The sequence below is a fragment of the Dendrobates tinctorius genome, unplaced genomic scaffold, assembly GCF_039654945.1.
Source record: "Dendrobates tinctorius isolate UK_male_01 unplaced genomic scaffold, ASM3965494v1 ptg000315l, whole genome shotgun sequence".
Classification (NCBI taxonomy): domain Eukaryota; kingdom Metazoa; phylum Chordata; class Amphibia; order Anura; family Dendrobatidae; genus Dendrobates; species Dendrobates tinctorius.
This window is the reverse complement of record NW_027361982.1, coordinates 1,660,834-1,684,113: the sequence shown is the minus strand read 5'-3', so window position 1 is coordinate 1,684,113 and position 23,280 is coordinate 1,660,834. Positions and strand designations below refer to the sequence as shown.

Here is a 23,280-nt window from a genome sequence, read left to right as displayed (position 1 = left end):
TCTGGCCAGCTGATCCTGGGTTTTCTCTTCCCGCCATCATTTATACAAATTAGGAGGCTTCTGTTTAGGGTGGGGTACAATGGCCGGCAATAACCATCACTTTTCTTTTAGTTGCTTCAGTCACCCCAGTATCAGCTGGACCACCTCCACCACCAGGACCACCGCCTCCTCTTGGGAGTCCACCTGCTCCTCCTGGCGGTCCACCTGCTCCTCCTGTGGGTCCACCAGCTCCTCCTGTGGGTCCACCAGCTCCTCCTGGGAGTGGTCCTCCTCCTCCACCACCCTTGCCTTCAGGAGGAGTAGTTGGAGGGGCTGCGTCAAGCAGTGGAGGCCTGGCTGCTGCCTTAGCTGCAGCTAAGCTGAAAAAAGTGTCAAAGGTAAGAAGGGGAATGTTGTACCGGTGAAGTTGGGGGGAGAATGGTGAGTGGTTAAAGGTGAGATTTAAGGCAGGTGATGTGGAAAATAGCTGGTGACAGATGCAGGTGTGGCTGGAGGAGGCAGGTAAGGGGTGGGTGCAGATGTGGCTATAGTAGACAGGTCCGGATGCTTTGAGTGGGTGGAGAATGCAGGGATATTGGTGATTTATTGAACTTTTTTTTTTACTTGGTCAAGCAGGAGGAATCTGGCGGCTCCTCTCCTAGCAGTGGTGGCCCACCCAAGCCAGATGTTAGCCGCACCAGTGGAGGAGCATCAACCGGGGGTGGAGGTGGAGGAGGACTCATGCAGGAGATGAATAAAATGCTGGCCCGCAGGTAGTAATTTTGTCCCTTCTTCCTCAGCCTTTTGGGGGTGTCTCAGCACTGACACCACTGGACTTGGGGCTCTTCGGACATTCATTCTTGATTTGTGATTGCGTCTTATTTCCATATACAGCATATTAGACTACACAGACCACACAGATGATTCATTTCTTGGCTTCTCTCTATAGGAAGATGATGACCCAGCAGGCTGAGCGCCCGGCCCCCACTACCACACAAGACGATAATGACATCACCAGTGGACGGAGCCAGGCAGGTGAGTTACATCAGCATTCAGTCTATAATATCTGCTGGAGGGGGCTCGGTGACTCATGGGCCAATACAAGATCTTAGAACATCGGTAAAGTAATATGGTAGGAAAGTGTGATAATGTTTCTTTCTTCAGAATCTTCGAGGACAGCGCATAATCACCAAAGATGGAGACCTTCCTTATTGTCTCCTTCTTTCATACTTTTTATGGTTATACCTCATTAGGGCAGTGCTGTAATTATATGATGTTGCTGTACAACTGAGGACACAGACCCTGTTTAGTTTTACATGTTGCCCCCTACATTTTGCTTTGATGCAGACTCCGTACATATAATATCTTCAACCATGTAGAGAATTTTTTTTAGTAAAGGTGCAAAAGCAAATAGGGCCGCGGCAGAGTAGCAAAAAACAGTGCCTGAGGGCATTTGCATTGTACATTCTGCCTGACAGGAATGTACATGTTAACGCCTTAGTTTTTACGCCCCTGCAGTAAGTTCATGTGATGCCGGATGTGCAAGACCCTCATTGTGTTCGGTTATAGAAAAGAGGAGAATAAGGAAAGGACTTTTTTTTCACTTCAATTGCTGTCTCTTCGTTATTATTTTACATTAATTTTAATCACCAAGCCCCTGCCGTGCTTCACTGTAGGTATCACTGAGCCCCCGGCCATGCATCATGGTTGACATCACCAAATCACCACAATGCTTCACTGTAGGCAACACCAAACCTCCTTCATACTTCGCTGTAGACTTCATCGAACTCCCACCATCCTTCACTGTAGGCATCACTGAGCCCCTGCCATTCTTCAGTATATGCATCACTGAACCCCTGCCGTCCGTCGCTATATGCATTACTAAGACCCAGCATGCTTAATTGTAGGCATCACTAAGCCCCCCATCATTCTTCATTGTAGGCAGGGTGGTCGTGTTATTTTCCTGGTCTGCTTCAGCATACCCCTCCAAACATACCTCTGATCAATGGATTTGAAAAGTGCCATTTTTTTTTTTCCTTGCTCTAAATCCCTGAACTTCTGTATTTTATTTGTATGGTGTTGAGCAAATTGGAGGTGATCTTTCTTGTGCTTTTGTGTTAATAGGGGGTACACCTTTGAGTTCGGACATGGAGACCTTCACCGTTTAGTATGCGCCTTAGTGTGCAAACTGAACCATCAGTGCCGGCTGCCACCAGATCTCACTGCAGGTCTTTTGTAGTCATTTGATGGTTTTTAACCAGCTGCATTCTAAGGAATCTGATGGCAGCCGGTGACATCCTCCTTTTTCTGCCGCGTCCAGGTAGTGTAGCTGGTGCTCCTCTGTGACCTCCATCTGTATAATTTGGCACGTTTAATACCTTGGTATCATCTTGTATCCTTTCCCGCGTTTGTACAAGATTATGATCTCTTCTCTTAACCTTTTGGGCCACTGATTAGAATCAAAAGTCTGGTGCCTCTGTCTGTATTACCTTTGCATCACACACCTCTGATGTAAATCTCAAACAGAGTACTGCTATTTAGGTGATTGTAGCATATTATTTGCTCAAATAAAACCAGAGAAAGCAGCCATCATTAGGAACCATAAGTTGAAACGTGTTGGCGAGAGCCCTGGAAGTCCCTGCTTTGTATTGCTGTCTTTTTTCTAGTGATCTGGAGAAGATTATATCCTGTGGATGCGATGACAGCACTCTTCGATTCTTAGGCCTCTTTCACACTTCAGTTTTTTACAATCAGTCACAATCCGCCAGGTTTTGAAAAAAACGGATCCTCAATTTTCTTTTGAGGATCCGTTTTTTGTCTCCATTGACTTTCATTAATGGCGGATTGTGACGGATTGCTGTCCGTTGCATCCGTTTTTTTTTGAGGATCCGCCAAAAGTTGCTGTCCGTCACCATCCTCAAAGATTTCAAAACGGAGCTTGCAACGTTTTTTTTTTCTGACGGATCCTCCAGACACTCATTTAACCCGAAATTCTTTCTGGGTGCTGGACACAAAAAAAAAAATTCTCTCTCTCTCTCTCTCTCTAGGCTGCAATTTCTTTAAAATTCTTCATTTTGCAGATCCGTCAAAAAAACGGATGGGTGGCATCCGTTGTCATCAGTTCTAAAACGTCCTTTTGGCGGATTTTGACTGATGCAAAAAACTGAAGTGTGAAAGAGGCCTTATATACTTTTACTCCAGTGACTGTCCATCCGCCGTGTGGGAGGAATATCTGACTATTGTGGTGACTCCCGACTACCATTTCTAACATGTGATGAATTGACACAACCTCCAGCCAGATCAAGTATTGGACGTGTTTATTCTCACGCCTGATGTCACTGATGAGGTCCTGGATTAATACATCCGGTGCTGGAGACAACCAGTTGTGTTCGGCGATTTATTGCAAATAAACCAAATTTATACTAGTGGATGGGGAATTTTGTTTGCAGCTATATTAATGCACTACCAGTCTTAAATCTGAGTGCAGTCATTGGGGCTGAATGGTTTAGGATCTGATTGTCACCGCCGGGACCTGGGCTGCAATTAGTGGAGGAAATGCAAACCAGAAATGTACAGCAACACAGCAAACTGGACGTCGGGAGCAGGTGAAGAGAATGAATGCACGAGAAGGGGCTGCAGGTGAGGAGAGAAAATGCGGGAAAGGGGGCTGCAGGTGAGGAGAGAGAATCAGAAGGGGCTTCAGGTGAGGAGAGAGAATGCAGAAAAGGAGGCTGCAGGTGAGGAGAGAGAATGCAGGAAAGGAGGCTGCAGGTGAAGAGAATGAATGCACGAGAAGGGGCTGCAGGGGAGGAGAGAGAATGCAGAAAAGGAGGCTGCAGGTGAAGAGAATGAATGCACAAGAAGGGGCTGCAGGTGAAGAGAATGAATGCACGAGAAGGGGCTGCAGGTGAGGAGAGAGAATGTAGAAGGGGCTGCAGCTCAGGAGAGAGAATGCAGGAAAGGGGGCTGCAGGTGATGAGAGAATGCAAGAGAGGGGGCTGCATGTGAGGAGAGAGAAAGCAGGAGAGGGAATGTAGGAAAGGGGGCTGCAGGTGAGGAGAATCAGAAGGGGCTTCAGGTGAGGAGAGAGATTGCAGGAGAGGGACCTGTGGGTGAGGAGAGAGAATGCAGGAGAGTGAGCTGCAGGTGAGGAGAGAGAATGCAGGAGAGTGAGCTGCAGGTGAGGAGAGAGAATGCAGGAGAAGGGGCTGCAGGTGAGGAGAGAGAATGCAGGAGAGTGAGCTGCAGGTGAGGAGAGAGAATTGCAGGAGACGGGGCTGCAGGTGAGGAGAGAGAATTGCAGGAGAGTGAGCTGCAGGTGAGGAGAGAGAATGCAGGAGAGGGGGCTGTACGTGAGGAGAGAGAATGCAGGAGAGGGGGCTGTACGTGAGGAGAGAGAATGCAGGAGAGGGGGCTGCAGGTGAGGAGAGAGAATGCAGGAGACGGGGCTGCAGGTGAGGAGAGAGAATGCAGGAGAGGGGGCTGCAGGTGAGGAGAGAGAATGCAGGAGAGGGGGCTGCAGGTGAGGAGAGAGAATGCAGGAGATGGGGCTGCAGGTGAGGAGAGAGAATGCAGGAGAGTGAGCTGCAGGTGAGGAGAGAGAATGCAGGAGAGTGAGCTGCAGGTGAGGAGAGAATGCAGGAGAGGGGGCTGTACGTGAGGAGAGAGAATGCAGGAGAGGGGGCTGCAGGTGAGGAGAGAGAATGCAGGAGACGGGGCTGCAGGTGAGGAGAGAGAATGCAGGAGACGGGGCTGCAGGTGAGGAGAGAGAATGCAGGAGAGGGGGCTGCAGGTGAGGAGAGAGAATGCAGGAGAGGGGGCTGCAGGTGAGGAGAGAGAATGCAGGAGAGGGGGCTGCAGGTGAGGAGAGAGAATGCAGGAGATGGGGCTGCAGGTGAGGAGAGAGAATGCAGGAGAGTGAGCTGCAGGTGAGGAGAGAGAATGCAGGAGAGGGGGCTGTACGTGAGGAGAGAGAATGCAGGAGAGGGGGCTGTACGTGAGGAGAGAGAATGCAGGAGAGGGGGCTGTACGTGAGGAGAGAGAATGCAGGAGAGGGGGCTGCAGGTGAGGAGAGAGAATGCAGGAGAGGGGTCTGTACGTGAGGAGAGAGAATGCAGGAGAGGGGGCTGCAGGAGAGGGGGCTGCAGGTGAGGAGAGAGAATGCAGGAGAGGGGGCTGCAGGTGAGGAGAGAGAATGCAGGAGAGTGAGCTGCAGGTGAGGAGAGAGAATGCAGGAGAGGGGGCTGTAAGTGAGGAGAGAGAATGCAGGAGAGGGGGCTGCAGGTGAGAGCGAATGCAGGAGAGGGGGCTGCAGGTGAGGAGAGAGAATGCAGGAGAGGGGTCTGTACGTGAGGAGAGAGAATGCAGGAGAGGGGTCTGTACGTGAGGAGAGAGAATGCAGGAGAGTGAGCTGCAGGTGAGGAGAGAGAATGCAGGAGAGGGGGCTGTACGTGAGGAGAGAGAATGCAGGAGACGGGGCTGCAGGTGAGGAGAGAGAATGCAGGAGAGGGGGCTGCAGGTGAGGAGAGAATGCAGGAGAGGGGGCTGCAGGTGAGGAGAGAGAATGCAGGAGAGGGGGCTGCAGGTGAGGAGAGAGAATGCAGGAGAGGGGGCTGCAGGTGAGGAGAGAGAATGCAGGAGATGGGGCTGCAGGTGAGGAGAGAGAATGCAGGAGAGTGAGCTGCAGGTGAGGAGAGAGAATGCAGGAGAGGGGGCTGTACGTGAGGAGAGAGAATGCAGGAGAGGGGGCTGCAGGTGAGGAGAGAGAATGCAGGAGAGGGGTCTGTACGTGAGGAGAGAGAATGCAGGAGAGGGGTCTGCAGGTGAGGAGAGAGAATGCAGGAGAGGGGGCTGCAGGTGAGGAGAGAGAATGCAGGAGAGGGGGCTGCAGGTGACGAGAGAGAATGCAGGAGACGGGGCTGCAGGTGACGAGAGAGAATGCAAGAGAGGGGGCTGCAGGTGAGGAGAGAGAATGCAGGAGAGGGGGCTGTACGTGAGGAGAGAGAATGCAGGAGAGGGGGCTGTACGTGAGGAGAGAGAATGCAGGAGAGGGGGCTGTACGTGAGGAGAGAGAATGCAGGAGAGGGGGCTGCAGGTGAGAGCGAATGCAGGAGAGGGGGCTGCAGGTGAGGAGAGAGAATGCAGGAGAGGGGTCTGTACGTGAGGAGAGAGAATGCAGGAGACGGGGCTGCAGGTGAGGAGAGAGAATGCAGGAGAGGGGGCTGCAGGTGAGGAGAGAGAATGCAGGAGAGGGGGCTGCAGGTGAGGAGAGAGAATGCAGGAGAGGGGGCTGCAGGTGAGGAGAGAGAATGCAGGAGAGGGGGCTGCAGGTGAGGAGAGAGAATGCAGGAGAGGGGGCTGCAGGTGAGGAGAGAGAATGCAGGAGAGTGAGCTGCAGGTGAGGAGAGAGAATGCAGGAGAGGGGGCTGTACGTGAGGAGAGAGAATGCAGGAGAGGGGGCTGCAGGTGAGAGCGAATGCAGGAGAGGGGGCTGCAGGTGAGAGCGAATGCAGGAGAGGGGGCTGCAGGTGAGGAGAGAGAATGCAGGAGAGGGGTCTGTACGTGAGGAGAGAGAATGCAGGAGAGGGGGCTGCAGGTGAGGAGAGAGAATGCAGGAGAGGGGGCTGCAGGTGAGGAGAGAGAATGCAGGAGAGGGGGCTGCAGGTGAGGAGAGAGAATGCAGGAGAGGGGGCTGCAGGTGAGGAGAGAGAATGCAGGAGAGGGGGCTGTACGTGAGGAGAGAGAATGCAGGAGAGGGGTCTGCAGGTGAGGAGAGAGAATGCAGGAGAGGGGTCTGTACGTGAGGAGAGAGAATGCAGGAGAGGGGTCTGTACGTGAGGAGAGAGAATGCAGGAGAGGGGGCTGCAGGTGAGGAGAGAGAATGCAGGAGAGGGGGCTGCAGGTGAGGAGAGAGAATGCAGGAGAGGGGGCTGCACGTGAGGAGAGCGAATGCAGGAGAGGGGGCTGTACGTGAGGAGAGAGAATGCAGGAGAGGGGGCTGTACGTGAGGAGAGAATGCAGGAGACGGGGCTGCAGGTGAGGAGAGAGAATGCAGGAGAGGGGGCTGCAGGTGAGGAGAGAGAATGCAGGAGAGGGGGCTGCAGGTGAGGAGAGAGAATGCAGGAGAGGGGGCTGCAGGTGAGGAGAGAGAATGCAGGAGAGGGGTCTGTACGTGAGGAGAGAGAATGCAGGAGAGGGGGCTGCAGGTGAGGAGAGAGAATGCAGGAGAGGGGGCTGCAGGTGAGGAGAGAGAATGCAGGAGAGGGGGCTGCAGGAGAGGGGGCTGTACGTGAGGAGAGAGAATGCAGGAGAGGGGGCTGTACGTGAGGAGAGAGAATGCAGGAGAGGGGGCTGCAGGTGAGGATGCAGAAGGGGCTGCTGGTGAGCTGGAAGAGGGGAGTGAGAGGTATGGAGGAAGGAAGCACCTGCGATGAGGTGGAAGAAGCCGATGAGAAGAGTGCAGAAGTGATGGAAGGGGGCTGCAGGTGACAGACGATTCATGATACTGTGGGTAGGTGGGCATACTGGTGATATTTGCCGCTTGCTCCGTCCTCAGGATGGAAATTGCTCATGCAGTTTTCAATTGTTTATTTTGTCAGAATTAGGATTCGGATACAAAAAAAAAAAAAAAAAAGAGAAGAATGTTTGTTATACACTTCCCCTCTCTTTATGACTCACTCCATTTATTAAGCCCCCTCCTTTTAGGACACGTTCCCACGGGACCTTTACAATGCTGAATTTCTCAGATTTCATTGTTCAAAAGGTCCAGATTAGCACGCACGCTTCAATACAAGGGGTTAAGTTTGTAGTGCCGTCTGCAGCATAAATTCACACACTGCAGATTTTACCTGCTGTGATTTTCTTAACAGTAGGTGAACGAGATCTGGAGAAATCTCATTTCCAGTGGTTTTAATGTAAAGTGCAGCAGCTTTCCCACCCCCTGGGACCACACTGTGAATTCTCGGACCCCAAGTCGTCAGTGTCCACCGCTGTTGCTGGAGTGAGATGCAGCAAAGTCATTAAAAGACATTCACCTCCTGGCATGGCACATTGTTCTCGCCATGGGAGAATTGTACAAGTCTCCGCTCGGCCCCCGCTCATAAACTCATAAGTCTGTGGACCCCACAGGGACTGGTGCAAGAACTTCAAGTATTTCAAGCAGTTTTACCCGACAACTGGTGAAAATTGCTTGATGAATTGGGGCCCGAGCCGTTATATCAGTGATGTCATCACCAGGGGGTCTGACAGCCTCTCATACATAGTATACAGGCTGCTTGTCAGTAATAGAGGATTAGCTGATGCTTTCTCAATAATGGGGAGAGGGTTGCGATTTTTGTGGTTCTGTTGACCTCTCACATCTCTCATATTGTGTCTTGCAGAGCCGGCCCGTCGCCCGTGGGACAAGGGAAGCACCACGCTGCCGAGGTCAGTGTTAGTATGTGACGGCTCAGAGGGTTTGGCCTTTTCTTTCTATTCTCTGACTTTGTGTTCTTTGTAGGATGAAGTCCACAGTCAGCAGTCCCGCAGATGTGGTCCCGAGCACCGAAGAATCGGACTCAATGGAGAGGATTAAACAGGTAACATGATGGACGCTGCTTCTAACCGATGCAGATGGATCGGGTAGTGGGAATATTTACATGGAGGTGATTACACCCCATGTGACTAAACTGTGGGGCTCCATACATCCCCTTCCCACCAATGATTCTAGCTAACTTGTGTGAGCTGTCATGTGGACAGAGTAACGTTCTGCTCCGTCATGCGACGCTGCAGTCATCCCTTTGGCACCTCTGGCTGAGAGACACAGGTAAGGATGGACGTGAGGATTTTATAGCAGCGTCTGTCTGTTCCCACAGGAATTATTAGAAGAAATGAGGAAGGAGCTGCAGAAAGTCAAGGAGGAGATCATAGAAGGTGAGATGTAATGTCACACCGCCCCTCAGCTCCCCACACTGTATGCCTGTCTGGCCCTTTAAATACCAGATCACTGTATGGCAGGCAGCATGGCGCCCTCGTGTGGTCATGAAACACATTGTGGCTTGGCGCTCAGTAATTATTTCCGCTGTCAGGTTTTATGTTCCTCCTGGGTTTTATTTTTGTCCAAAAGCAGAAACTGATCTCAGAAGTATAAAACCACAGACATAAGTATCACTACAGCTATTTACGTGAACAGCTACCTCACTCACAATTCTGCTGCAGACCTCCCTGCCTCGCTCACAATTCTGCTGCAGACCTCCCGAGATGCTATAATGCTTTGTGTACTATGTAGTGACTGTAAGACACTATATATCCCACAATGCACTACCGCAGGGCCCGGTCTGTATAGTTGATGAATAAAGCAGGGAGTCAGGATAAGCCAATCAGAAAGCAGCAGAATGGGGATTGCAGCTCTGGCTGGAACTGGAGTGTAAAATGGAAATGTATATCTACATAATAATGGCTTATGCATACAGAGCCGCGTGCAGTCTGGGGCCCAGGCAAGGCCTCGTATTTCCCAGACAATAGGATATGCCCAAAAGGGAAAATTTGCATCAAATTGTGCAAATGCTTTGGATTTTTCTCACCTCGTGCTCCTCACTCCATATCCATGGAGGAGTGAGGGGAACTAGCGCAGCACCCCGCTGTCTCAGTGAGCAGCACCGCGCTTGCTCCACCCCAGCTCCCCCTCACTGGGGACTAGCAGGGAACTGAAGTGGGGGCCAGAGACTATCATAGTGATCAGTGAGGGACCCATAGGTCAGACATTACTCAAATGTCAGTCCCCTTCAATAAAGCAGCCGTGCATCAGAGCAGATGTACAGTGTGGGCCATTCTACAGGTGCTGTATGGCGGACAGTCCAACCAGGAATCCGTCCAGGCTATTAACCCTTTTTCTTTCCTATTGTATTTTTTTCCAGCCTTTATGCAAGAAATGCGCAGGAGCAGCACCTCATGATTTCAGCGATCGCCTACTGTGAAGTCTCAGGCTCTACCCACTGTGCTGGCATGGCAGACTCTGCAATCATTCCCATGCTGGGGGCAACAGGCGACCTGTACCTCACACAGCCCTGTACTGCTGCTGAGCCCGCCGGCTCCTGGATATTCCTCACTTCTGTTCTGTGCCCTCCTGAGCTATGGCTCCTGCTCGGCAGCCCCCTCTCTATTTTGTGCAGTCTCTGCTGTCCTCTTCCTTGAGCTGCGGCTCCCACCCTGCTCTGTAATCCCCCCCCATCCTACTTTGCACCCTATGCCTTAGCTGCAGCCCCCTCTTTGCACCCTATGCCTTAGCTGCAGCCCCTTCTCTGATCCCTATTCCTAAGCTGCGGCCCCCCCCCCCCCTGCTCTGTGTCCTGCGCCTTATGCCTTAGCTGAGGCCCCCTGCTTGCTCTGCGGCCCACCCTTCCGCTCTGCACCCTATTTTAACATTCCTTGCACCCTCCAGTAATCCTCTTATTCCCACACTCTCCCGAGTGTCTCTAAACGGGTTCGCAGAGGCTCCGAGCTTCAACCAATAGGAATTTTATGGGATAATTCAGGGGCTCTTTTTTATTATCATATTTTGAATCATTTCAATTTTTGTATACATTTTCTAGCAGAATTTGCGTCTGTATAATGGTGGTGGGTAACGGATTCCTCTCATCAGATGGTTTAGGATAATGGTGTCAGACACTGGAGAGCAGCGGCGCTCGGGGGATGGCAGGCTTTGGCCTATTTTGCGCTGATATCTTTCTATAATATATATATGAGGGACTTTGTTTTTGTAAGCTGTTTTCTAGAAATAAAATCCTTTGCCTCTTGTGTCCGTGTCCAGACACTCACAGCATAGAAATGTCCCTTTATTCTCTGTATATACACCCTCCAGCACTCGGGGCGGCCCGGCCTCTGCGGATCTTCCTGCTCCTGAGACGGCAAATGTCCCTCAGTTGATTCCACGGCTGCCGGCACCGGTCTGGCATCAGCTTCACCACAGCTCAACGGCCTCACTTTGCCACCTGCTGCCTCTCTGCGGCTCGAGCACGTGCATCCAGCTCGTCTGTAAGTAGACCCAGTCGTGCAATCTCTGACTCCATGGAGCTCAGTCTGGCCTCCATCTCCTCCTCTTTCCGGCGGGAGTTGGTGGCCTGCCGCGAGTATTCTGCTACCAAGCAAGCGCCTCCAATTAAAAAGATGGTGGCTTCCCCTAGAAGCTCCGCCCCCAAGTCTGCCGCTGCCTCCTCGTTCATTGGTTTAATGGCAGCTCCGCGGAAACCCATGATCCTCATCTTTGCTCGCATCTCCACCCAATGGTACACTACAAAGAAACCAGAGGATTGTGACACACAAACTGCAGTGCACCCAGCAGGGGGCAGAATATACAACAACAAAATCAGAGGTCAATGCATGCCATGCAGAGTGGCACCCTCTTTGTGCACCCCGACACACTGTGCCCTCTGTGTACACCCTGTTACATGATGCCCTCTGTGTACACCCTGTTACATGATGCCCTCTGTGTGCGCCCAGACACACTGCCCCTGGCGCCCTCTTTGTGTTTCCCTACTTACAGCAATGTTGCTGTGACTATTAATGGGGGGGGTTCAGCAATGACTAGTTGAGTTCAACAAAAGAAAATAATACAACACAACTCAGAGGCTTTAATTTTTTGCATAAACGTCAGCAGCAGACGGGATGCCATTCTCTATGGTGAGAAAAAGGCTTGAGAAGCCGTCGTACAGCTGACTGTGGTATAGGCTGCAGCATACAGGGTGTCTATCATGGGCAGTAGTGTAGCAGGTGTCACTTGTGAGGGCACTGTTATGGGGTAGAGTGTAGGAAGTCACATTTAAGGGGCAGAGAAGCAGGAGTTTTGGGGAGCAGCATATCTGGTGTTACTATTATGAAGGCACTATCATGGAGGCATTGTATAGCAGGTGTCATTATTATAGGGGGAACATTATTAAACAGTGCATAGGTGTCATTATCGGGGGGATTATTATGGGGCAGTGTAGCGGGGGGGGGGTCATTATATTGGGGCACTACCATGGGGCGTGTAGCAGAGGGGTCATTATTATGGGGCCAGTGTAGCCAGGGGATCATTATTACGGGGGCAGTGTAGCGGGGGGGGTCATTATGGGGTAAGTGTAGCAGGGGGTCATTATTATGAGGCAGTGTAGCGGGGGGGGGTCATTATCATGGGGCAGTGTAACGGGGGGAGTCATCATGGGGCAGTGTAGCGGGGAGAGTCATCATGGGGCAGTGTAGCGGGGGGAGTCATCATGGGGCAGTGTAGCGGGGGGAGTCATCATGGGGCAGTGTAGCGGGGGGAGTCATTATTATGGGGCAGTGTAGCGGGGGGATCATTATGGGGCAGTGTAGCGGGGGGGATCATTATCATGGGGCAGTGTAGCGGTGGGGTCATTATCATGGGGCAGTGTAGCGGGGGGTCATTATCATGGGGCAGTGTAGCGGGGGAGTGTATTATGGGGCAGTGTAGCGGGGGGGTCATTATAATGGGGCAGTGTAGCGGGGGGTCATTATTATGGGGCAGTGTAGCGGGGGGGGTCATTATTATGGGGCAGGGGGTAATTATGGGGCAGTGTAGCAGGGAGAGTCATTATTATGGGGCAATGTAGCAGGGAGGGTCATTATTATGGGGCAGTGTAGCGGGGGGTCATTATTATGGGGCAGTGTAGCGGGGGGGGTCATTATTATGGGGCAGTGTAGCGGGGGGGTCATTATTATGGGGCAGTGTAGCGGGGGGGTCATTATTATGGGGCAGTGTAGCGGGGGGGTCATTATTATGGGGCAGTGTAGCGGGGGGGTCATTATTATGGGGCAGGGGGTCATTATGGGGCAGTGTAGCAGGGAGAGTCATTATGGGGCAATGTAGCAGGGAGGGTCATTATTATGGGGCAGTGTAGCGGGGGGCATTATTATGGGGCAGTGTAGTAGGGAGGGTCATTATAATGGGGCAGTGTAGCAGGGGGTCATTATGGGGACACTCATGGGTCAGTGTACAGTTGTCATTATAGAGGGTCATTATTATGGGGCAGTATAGCAAAGGGGTCATTATGGGAGCACTCATGGGGCAGGGAAGTCATGGGGCAGTGTAGCAGGGGGTCATCATTATGGGGCAGTGTAGCGGGGGGGGTCATTATGGGGCAGTGTAGCGGGGGGGAGTCATTATGGGGCAGTGTAGCGGGGGGGAGTCATTATGGGGCAGTGTAGCGGGGGGGAGTCATTATGGGGCAGTGTAGCAAGGAGGGTCATTATTACGGGGCAGTGTTGCAGGGAGGGTCATTGCGGGGCAGTGTTGCAGGGAGGGTCATTATTGCGGGGCAGTGTTGCAGGGAGGGTCATTATTGCGGGGCAGTGTTGCAGGGAGGGTCATTATTACGGGGCAGTGTTGCAGGGAGGGTCATTATTACGGGGCAGTGTTGCAGGGAGGGTCATTATTACGGGGCAGTGTTGCAGGGAGGGTCATTATTATTACGGGGCAGTGTTGCAGGGAGGGTCATTATTACGGGGCAGTGTAGCAGGGAGGGTCATTATGGGGACACTATCATGGGTCAGTGTACAGTTGTCATTATAGAGGGTCATTATGGGGCAGTGTAGCAAAGGGGTCATTATGAGGGCACTCATGGGGCAGTGTAGCGGGGGGGTCATTATTACAGGGCAGTGTAGCAGGGGGGACATTATTATGGGGCAGTGTAGCAGGGGGGACATTATTACGGGGCAGTGTAGCAGGGGGGGTCATTATCACGGGGCAGTGTATCAGGGAGGGTCATGGGGACACTATCATGGGTCAGTGTACAGTTGTCATTATAGAGGGTCATTATGGGGCAGTGTAGCATATGGGTCATGGGGCACTCATGGGGGCACTCATGGGGCAGGGGAGTCATGGGGCAGTGTAGCGGGGGGGTCATTATTACGGGGCAGTGTAGCGGGGGTGTCATTATTACGGGGCAGTGTAGCAGGGGGGGTCATTATTACGGGGCAGTGTAGCAGGGGGGGTCATTATTACGGGGCAGTGTAGCGGGGGGGGTCATTATTACGGGGCAGTGTAGCGGGGGGGTCATTATTACGGGGCAGTGTAGCGGGGGGGTCATTATTACGGGGCAGTGTTGCGGGGAGGGTCATTATTACGGGGCAGTGTTGCAGGGAGGGTCATTATTACGGGGCAGTGTTGCAGGGAGGGTCATTATTACGGGGCAGTGTTGCAGGGAGGGTCATTATTACGGGGCAGTGTTGCAGGGAGGGTCATTATTACGGGGCAGTGTTGCAGGGAGGGTCATTATTACGGGGCAGTGTTGCAGGGAGGGTCATTATTACGGGGCAGTGTTGCAGGGAGGGTCATTATTACGGGGCAGTGTTGCAGGGAGGGTCATTATTACGGGGCAGTGTTGCAGGGAGGGTCATTATTACGGGGCAGTGTTGCAGGGAGGGTCATTATTACGGGGCAGTGTTGCAGGGAGGGTCATTATTACGGGGCAGTGTTGCAGGGAGGGTCATTATTACGGGGCAGTGTTGCAGGGAGGGTCATTATTACGGGGCAGTGTAGCAGGGAGGGTCATTATTACGGGGCAGTGTAGCAGGGAGGGTCATTATGGGGACACTATCATGGGTCAGTGTACAGTTGTCATTATAGAGGGTCATTATGGGGCAGTGTAGCAGGGGGGACATTATTACGGGGCAGTGTAGCAGGGGGGGTCATTATCACGGGGCAGTGTAGCAGGGAGGGTCATGGGGACACTATCATGGGTCAGTGTACAGTTGTCATTATAGAGGGTCATTATGGGGCAGTGTAGCATATGGGTCATGGGGGCACTCATGGGGGCACTCATGGGGCAGGGGAGTCATGGGGCAGTGTAGCGGGGGGGTCATTATTACGGGGCAGTGTAGCAGGGGGGGGTCATTATTACGGGGCAGTGTAGCAGGGGGGGTCATTATTACGGGGCAGTGTTGCGGGGAGGGTCATTATTACGGGGCAGTGTTGCGGGGAGGGTCATTATTACGGGGCAGTGTTGCGGGGAGGGTCATTATTATGGGGCAGTGTTGCAGGGAGGGTCATTATTACGGGGCAGTGTTGCAGGGAGGGTCATTATTACGGGGCAGTGTTGCAGGGAGGGTCATTATTACGGGGCAGTGTTGCAGGGAGGGTCATTATTACGGGGCAGTGTTGCAGGGAGGGTCATTATTACGGGGCAGTGTAGCAGGGAGGGTCATTATTACGGGGCAGTGTAGCAGGGGGGGTCATTATGGGGACACTATCATGGGTCAGTGTACAGTTGTCATTATAGAGGGTCATTATGGGGCAGTGTAGCAAAGGGGTCATTATGAGGGCACTCATGGGGCAGTGTAGCGGGGGGGTCATTATTACAGGGCAGTGTAGCGGGGGGGTCATTATTATGGGGCAGTGTAGCAGGGGGGGTCATTACGGGGCAGCGTAGCAGGGTGGGGTCATTATCACGGGGCAGTGTAGCAGGGGGGGTCATTATCACGGGGCAGTGTAGCAGGGAGGGTCATGGGGACACTATCATGGGTCAGTGTACAGTTGTCATTATAGAGGGTCATTATGGGGCAGTGTAGCATATGGGTCATGGGGGCACTCATGGGGCAGGGGAGTCATGGGGCAGTGTAGCGGGGGGGTCATTATTATGGGGCAGTGTAGCGGGGGGGGTCATTATTATGGGGCAGTGTAGCGGGGGGGTCATTATTATGGGGCAGTGTAGCAGGGGGGGTCATTATTATGGGGGAGTCATGGGTCAGTGTAGCAAATGGGTTATTGTGGGGCACTATCATGGGTCAGTTTACAGTTATTATAGGGGGTCATTTTTATGGGGGCACTCGTCGGGCAGTGTAGCAAAGGGGGCCCCATAATAACAACCCCCCCCCGCTACACTGCCCCATAATAATGAGCTCCCCTGCTACACTGCTAACACCTGTACCCTGCCCCAAAGCCCCCATTATTATGGGGCAGTGTAGCAGGGAGGGGTCATTATTACGGGGCAGTGTAGCGGGGGGGGTCATTATTACGGGGCAGTGTAGCGGGGGGGGGGTCATTATTACGGGGCAGTGTAGCAGGGGGGGTCATTATCACGGGGCAGTGTAGCAGGGGGGGGTCATTATCACGGGGCAGTGTAGCAGGGGGGGTCATTATGGGGACAGTATCATGGTTCAGTGTACAGTTGTCATTATAGAGGGTCATTATGGGGCAGTGTAGCAAAGGGGTTATTATGGGGGCACTCATGGGGCAGGGGAGTCATGGGGCAGTGTAGCAGGGGGGGTCATTATTATGGGGCAGTGTAGCAGGGGGGGTCATTATTACGGGGCAGTGTAGCAGGGGGGGTCATTATTACGGGGCAGTGTAGCAGGGGGGGTCATTATTACGGGGCAGTGTAGCAGGGGGGGGTCATTATCACGGGGCAGTGTAGCAGGGAGGGTCATGGGGACACTATCATGGGTCAGTGTACAGTTGTCATTATAGAGGGTCATTATGGGGCAGTGTAGCATATGGGTCATGGGGGCACTCATGGGGGCACTCATGGGGCAGGGGAGTCATGGGGCAGTGTAGCGGGGGGGGTCATTATTATGGGGCAGTGTAGCAGGGGGGGGTCATTATTATGGGGCAGTGTAGCAGGGGGGGTCATTGGTCAGTGTAGCAAATGGGTTATTGTGGGGCACTATCATGGGTCAGTTTACAGTTATTATAGGGGGTCATTTTTATGGGGGCACTCATCGGGCAGTGTAGCAAAGGGGGCCCCCATAATAACAACCCCCCCGCTTCACTGCCCCATAATAATGAGCTCCCCTGCTACACTGCTAACACCTGTACCCTGCCCCAAAGCCCCCATTATTATGGGGCAGTGTAGCAGGGGGGGGTCATTATTATGGGGCAGTGTAGCGGGGAGGGGTCATTATTACGGGGCAGTGTAGCGGGGAGGGGTCATTATTACGGGGCAGTGTAGCAAGGGGGGTCATTATTACGGGGCAGTGTAGCAAGGGGGGGTCATTATTACGGGGCAGTGTAGCAGGGGGGTCATTATTACGGGGCAGTGTAGCAGGGGGGGTCATTATTACGGGGCAGTGTAGCAGGGGGGGTCATTATTACGGGGCAGTGTAGCGGGGGGGGTCATTATTACGGGGCAGTGTAGCGGGGGGGTCATTATTACGGGGCAGTGTAGCGGGGGGGGTCATTATTACGGGGCAGTGTAGCGGGGGGGTCATTATCACGGGGCAGTGTAGCAGGGGGGGTCATTATGGGGACAGTATCATGGTTCAGTGTACAGTTGTCATTATAGAGGGTCATTATGGGGCAGTGTAGCAAAGGGGTCATTATGGGGGCACTCATGGGGCAGGGGAGTCATGGGGCAGTGTAGCAGGGGGGTCATTATTACGGGGCAGTGTAGCAGGGGGGGTCATTATTATGGGGCAGTGTAGCAGGGGGGGTCATTATTATGGGGCAGTGTAGCAGGGGGGGTCATTATTATGGGGCAGTGTAGCAGGGGGGGTCATTATTATGGGGCAGTGTAGCAGGGGGGTCATTATTATTGGGGAGTCATGGGTCAGTGTAGCAAATGGGTTATTGTGGGGCACTATCATGGGTCAGTTTACAGTTATAGGGGGTCATTTTTATGGGGGCACTCATCGGGCAGTCTAGCAAAGGGGGCCCCATAATAACAACCCCCCCGCTACCCCATAATAATGAGGTCCCCTGCTACACTGCTGATAACACCTGTACCCTGCCCCAAAGCCCCCCATTATTATGGGGCAGTGTAGAAGGGGGGTCATTATTATGGGGCAGTGTAGCAGGGGGGGGGTCGTTATTATGGGGGCACTCATGGGGCAGGGGAGTCATGGGGCAGTGTAGCAGAGGTGTTATGGGTCACTATCCTGGGGCAGGGTACAGGTGTTATCAGCAGTGTAGCGGGGGGGTCATTATTATGGGGTCACTCTTATGTGTACTGTAGCTCTGTGACCCCCATAATCCTCTTGAGTCCATGTGATCAGGGTGACCTCTCTCAGTCACACAAGTGATCGCCGCTTTAAGCAGCTGCCCTGTGATTGGCTGGCGGAGGCCGTTCCCGACGTGTGATTGGTCACCTCCCTCCACGTCCCGGCAGGACAGCTGTCCCCCCGGATATTAGTCACCTTGTGCTGGCGGCAGGCAGATGTAGTTGCGGAAGAATTCGCTGCGTCTGGCTCCTGCTTTAATCCGGTTGGCGAGCGGTTTGCTAATCTGCCGGATCCCCAGATAGAGGAGCTTCGCGATAGGAAATGCACCAACCACCATCTTTAGTGACGTCACATGCCGAAATTCCTCCTCCAGTTCTTCTACCGATACGTCTCTTCCGTGTTAGGCCCCGCCTCTTCAAAGTTTATCCAATCAGTGAGAAGAGCGGGAAACACATCTGAGTGGACACGTGACTCCAGCCTGAGGCGCTGTAGCAGCGCTGCAGCAGAGTCATGAGGTGACGGAGGCGGAGGCGGCAGGTACCGGACTGCGGTCTGTCAGTGATCATCTTGAATTGTGTGTTCGCAGGTTCAAAATAATGTAATGAGTATAAAAAAGTCACAAATTTTGTCCCACTGGACCCCACAGCTGATCACGTGATAACTGAGCCCTCGTGCGGCTCCATCATCGGAGTCAGAACATTATAGATCTCCGAATGATTCGGAACAGTTTTTTAAGTAGTTAAAAAAAATTTAGAAATTGGGTAGCAGTGAGGGGTCAAATGGCATCTGCATCTGACCTGCGGGACACAGTGCAGAACACAGATATGTAGTTTTGTGAGAAAATGTTCAATAAAATTGCTGGTGTCTGGATGCGTAAGAGTCCGGTGGGCAGGATTACTACTGACTGACAGTCTTCCCTGTATGGCTGAGCTGAGATAGCCATCAGTGACTAGTGGCCCGCGCACTGGACTCTTACACACCCAGACACCATGGATTTCAATGTAGAAAAATATAAGGGCCCCAAGTTATCACTTCTTTAGGATGTAAGTGACATTCGGAAGAAGTCAGAGAGCAGCAGCAGTGGTTCTCACCCCCTCCGGATGTCAGAGAGCAGCAGCAGTGGTTCTCACCCCCTCCGGATGTCAGAGAGCAGCAGTTCTCACCCCCTCCGGATGTCAGAGAGGAGCAGCAGTGGATCTCACCCCCTCTGGCTGTTGGAGAGCAGCAGCAGTGGTTCTCACCCCCTCCGGATGTCAGAGAGCAGCAGCAGTGGTTCTCACCCCCTCCGGATGCCAGAGAGCAGCAGCAGTGGTTCTCACCCCCTCCGGATGCCAGAGAGCAGCAGCAGTGGATCTCACCCCCTCTGGATGTCGGAGAGCAGCAGCAATGGTTCTCACTCTCTCCGGATGTCAGAGAGCAGCAGCAGTGGTTCTCATCCCCTCCGGATGTCAGAGAACAGCAGCAGTGGTTCTCATCCCCTCCAGATGTCAGAGAACAGCAGCAGTGGTTCTCACCCCCTCCGGATGTCAGAGAACAGCAGCAGTGGTTCTCACCCCCTCCAGATGTCAGAGAGCAGCAGCAGTGGTTCTCATCCCCTCCGGATGTCAGAGAACAGCAGCAGTGGTTCTCACACCCTCCGGATGTCAGAGAGCAGTAGCAGTGGTTCTCACCCCCTCCGGATGTCAGAGAACAGCAGCAGTGGTTCTCACCCCCTCCGGATGTCAGAGAGCAGCAGCAGTGGTTCTCACCCCCTCCGGATGTCAGAGAGCAGCAGCAGTGGTTCTCACCCCCTCCGGATGTCAGAGAGCAGCAGCAGTGGTTCTCATCTCCTCCGGATGTCAGAGAACAGCAGCAGTGGTTCTCACCCCCTCCAGATGTCAGAGAGCAGCAGCAGTGGTTCTCACCCCCTCCGGATGTCAGAGAGCAGCAGTGGTTCTCACCCCCTCCGGATGTCAGAGAGCAGCAGCAGTGGTTCTCACCCCCTCCGGATGTCAGAGAGGAGCAGCAGTGGATCTCACCCCCTCCGGATGTCGGAGAGCAGCAGCAGTGGTTCTCACCCCCTCCGGATGTCAGAGAGCAGCAGCAGTGGTTCTCACCCCCTCCGGATGTCAGAGAGCAGCAGTGGTTCTCACCCCCTCCAGATGTCAGAGAGCAGCAGCAGTGGTTCTCATCCCCTCCGGATGTCAGAGAACAGCAGCAGTGGTTCTCACACCCTCCGGATGTCAGAGAGAAGTAGCAGTGGTTCTCACCCCCTCCAGATGTCAGAGAGCAGCAGCAGTGGTTCTGACCCCCTCCGGATGTCAGAGAGCAGCAGTGGTTCTCACCCCCTCCGGATGTCAGAGAGCAGCAGTGGTTCTCACCCCCTCCGGATGTCAGAGAACAGCAGTGGTTCTCACCCCCTCCGGATGTCAGAGAACAGCAGCAGTGGTTCTCACCCCCTCCGGATGTCAGAGAGCAGTAGCAGTGGTTCTCACCCCCTCCGGATGTCAGAGAGCAGTAGCAGTGGTTCTCACCCCCTCCGGATGTCAGAGAGCAGTAGCAGTGGTTCTCACCCCCTCCGGATGTCAGAGAGCAGTAGCAGTGGTTCTCACCCCCTCCGGATGTCAGAGAGCAGTAGCAGTGGTTCTCACCCCCTCCAGATGTCAGAGAGCAGTAGCAGTGGTTCTCACCCCCTCCAGATGTCAGAGAGCAGTAGCAGTGGTTCTCACCCCCTCCGGATGTCAGAGAGCAGCAGCAGTGGTTCTCACCCCCTCCGGATGTCAGAGAGCAGCAGCAGTGGTTCTCACCCCCTCCGGATGTCAGAGAGCAGTAGCAGTGGTTCTCACCCCCTCCGGATGTCAGAGAGCAGCAGCAGTGGCTCTCACCCCCCTCCATATATCAGAGAGCAACAGCAGTGGATTTCACCCCCTCCGAATGTCGGAGAGCAGCAGTAGCGATTCCCATCCTCTCTGCATGTCAGAGAGCATTAGAAGTGGTTCAGCTTCTCACCCGCTCCGGTTGTTGGAGCAGTCTTACCCCTTCAGATACCGGAGTGCAGTAGCAGCAGTTTTCCTTCCCTCCGGATGTCAGAGAGCAAGAGTAGTACTTCTCACCCCCTTTGGACATCAGAGAGCAGCAGCAGCGGTTCTCACCCCTTCCGGATGTCAGAGAGCAGTAGCCGTGGTTCTCACCCCCTCAGCATGTCGGAGAGCAGTAGCAGCGGTTCTCACTCCCTCCGGATGTCGGTTTTGTCTGAAGGAAATTAGAGGAAAGCAGAAGCTGATTGGCTCCAGGGCTCACATGACACAAAGTCGCTTCAGATCCATCTGTGCTGTAGTGGCGCTGAAAGGGGGCTTTACCAGTTTCCGTGGGGGATTATGGAGATTGTCCGAATGGTGGACAACCCTGAAAGAATAAGGCAGCAATACTATAGCCACTAAAAAATAGCAAATTACTCCCAAAAACTGGAGAAGCAAGAATAGTTAAATGGGGCCAAGGCTTTCTGGGACTTATCCAACAAACCCATAATCACTCTGCTCAGCGGACCGTATGCTGTAGCCAAAAAAAACCTTCCCTGGTCAATTAAATATTGTAGGCTCTGAATATCTGTGGCTTTTGCTTTGGGGACTTGCTGTCTGTAAAATTCTGGGATAAGAAAAGTCGTCATAACGACATCAATTTACCTGGAAAGTAGCAGCCAAATTTCTGTTTGTGAATGACTATACGTAAACCTGTATGTATTCAGGATTATAATATGGTTCACAGCTGACATCTTGCTATAACAGTAGTGACCGGAACATGCTCTGTTTGCTGCTAATTAACTATTTAAATTTTGCTGTCAGTCACTTCCAGTGTGATTACCCCTCACTCCCACCTGCAAAGCAATCTGGGGATCCATATTCATGGGAGCCTGCTGAAGGGAGCCTGATGTCTTTGTCCTGCCGTAGCTGTGTGTCATAGTAACAGTAACATAGTTACCTGAACCTTTCGATTTAACGGACTTTAAAATTGAGCTTTTTAATTCAATTAGAAAGTTACATTTACATAAATCTTTTGTTAATGTCAATGAGAACAAAGTCAATAGTGATCAGATTAAGGAGAATCCTGTTACTATAGGAACCTTAAGGCCCCGTCTCACTAAGCGATCTCGGTAGCGAGATCGCTGCTGAGTCACAACTTTTGTGACGTAACAGCGATCTCACCAGCGAGATCGCTGTGTGTGACAGCGATCAGCCCCCCTGCCGGTATCGCTGATCGCTGCAAGAAATCTCTGGACATTTCTTTTGTCGCTGGTCTCCCGCTGGCCAGCACGCATCGCTGTGTGTGACAGGCGGGAGACCAGCGATCAGGTGTAAAAAAATAATAAAAAAAATAAAAAATATAGTTATTCTCACCTTCCGATGTCCCATTCAGCCATCCCGCCTCTCTCCACGCTCCGGTCCCAGTGATCCTTTGCACAAATGACCGCGAGACTTTGTTATCCCTCAAGACCGTGACATCTCGCGGTCATTCGTGCAAAGGATCACTGGGACCGGAGCGTGGAGAGAGGCAGGATGGCTGAACGGGACATCGGAAGGTGAGAATAACTATATTTTTTATTTTGATTCTATTTTCTACAGCGATGGCAAGCGATGCCGGGCGCTCGGCATCGCTGTGCTGATCGCTGGTGAAGCTGTCTGTGTGACAGCTCACCAGCGATCACATAGCGACTTACCAGCGATCCTGACAACTTGATATCGGTGTCGGGATCGCTGGTAAGTCGCTTAGTATGACGGGGCCTTTAGGCTTCATGTTTCAGTCATCTGACGTAATTAATAGATGTTAATGATATTGTTACTCTGATGAGCATAGCTGATCCGTCAGTGAGTAATGAGTCAGTGAGCAACACCAATTTAATCTCTGTAGAACCTTTTATAGGAGGGGTAAAATCTAATTACATGCCGCCAATTTCTCCAGGTAATGTCATCGATTTATTTCAGGATTTAGTAATAAAAGATGTGGAAGCTGTTTATTAAGATACACCTAGAAAAAATTTGCTGGGTAAAGAGTTGAAGGCTTTATGTGATATACAAAAGTGGGATGATGTAGTAATCCGCAAAGCGGATAAAGGAGGAAATATCGTTAGACAGGGATTATTACGTAAAGGAAGCTTTGTCCCAATTGGAGGATAGATCGACCTATGTCCCTTAGGATTGAAATCGGACAGAAAGATTTAAAAACAAATTGAGAACTTTTTGAGAAAAAATGTTGAAAATGGCGTTTTATCAAAAAAAGCTGAAAATTTGATGCCTGATTTCCTAGAGATTGCTCATTGGTACAGCATTCCAAAGATTCATAAGTCTATTATGCAACCCCCGGGTCGCCCCATAATATCGGGCATTAATTCATTGACAGAGCCGTTATCACAATATTTAG

At 52.4% G+C, this 23,280-nt stretch overlaps 2 protein-coding genes and 2 long non-coding RNA genes across 5 annotated transcripts in view; 3 read left to right on the top strand and 1 right to left on the bottom strand.

Annotated features, from left to right (window-relative positions):
* Positions 1–10,752, top strand: part of VASP (vasodilator stimulated phosphoprotein) — a 38,634-nt gene extending 27,882 nt beyond the window's left edge. Inside the window, exons 6-12 of one of the 2 annotated variants that reach the window (XM_073561209.1) lie at positions 112–377; positions 616–752; positions 929–1,014; positions 8,358–8,403; positions 8,477–8,555; positions 8,832–8,889; positions 9,873–10,752. In XM_073561209.1, the coding sequence (XP_073417310.1) occupies positions 112–377; positions 616–752; positions 929–1,014; positions 8,358–8,403; positions 8,477–8,555; positions 8,832–8,889; positions 9,873–9,910 (710 nt within the window). In that variant the 3' untranslated portion in view covers positions 9,911–10,752. Of the gene's footprint in view, positions 1–111; positions 378–612; positions 753–928; positions 1,015–8,357; positions 8,404–8,476; positions 8,556–8,831; positions 8,890–9,872 lie in introns of both variants that reach the window. The other variant, XM_073561208.1, reaches the window with a different exon arrangement.
* Positions 1,021–4,164, top strand: LOC141073793 (uncharacterized). Its single transcript, XR_012227065.1, has 2 exons — positions 1,021–3,618; positions 3,653–4,164. It is a non-coding gene; the product is annotated as an uncharacterized lncRNA (long non-coding RNA).
* Positions 10,483–18,314, bottom strand: OPA3 (outer mitochondrial membrane lipid metabolism regulator OPA3). Its single transcript, XM_073561211.1, has 2 exons — positions 18,082–18,314; positions 10,483–11,245 (listed from the first exon to the last, which is right to left on the bottom strand). The coding sequence occupies exons 1-2, from the start codon at positions 18,221–18,223 to the stop codon at positions 10,935–10,937; spliced, it is 453 nt and encodes a 150-aa protein (XP_073417312.1). The 5' UTR covers positions 18,224–18,314; the 3' UTR covers positions 10,483–10,934.
* Positions 18,315–18,329: 15 nt separating this feature from the next.
* LOC141073792 (uncharacterized) overlaps positions 18,330–23,280 on the top strand; it is a 54,122-nt gene continuing 49,171 nt past the window's right edge. The window contains exon 1 of the long non-coding RNA XR_012227064.1: positions 18,330–18,423. This is a non-coding gene — a long non-coding RNA (uncharacterized lncRNA). The remainder of the gene's footprint in view (positions 18,424–23,280) is intronic.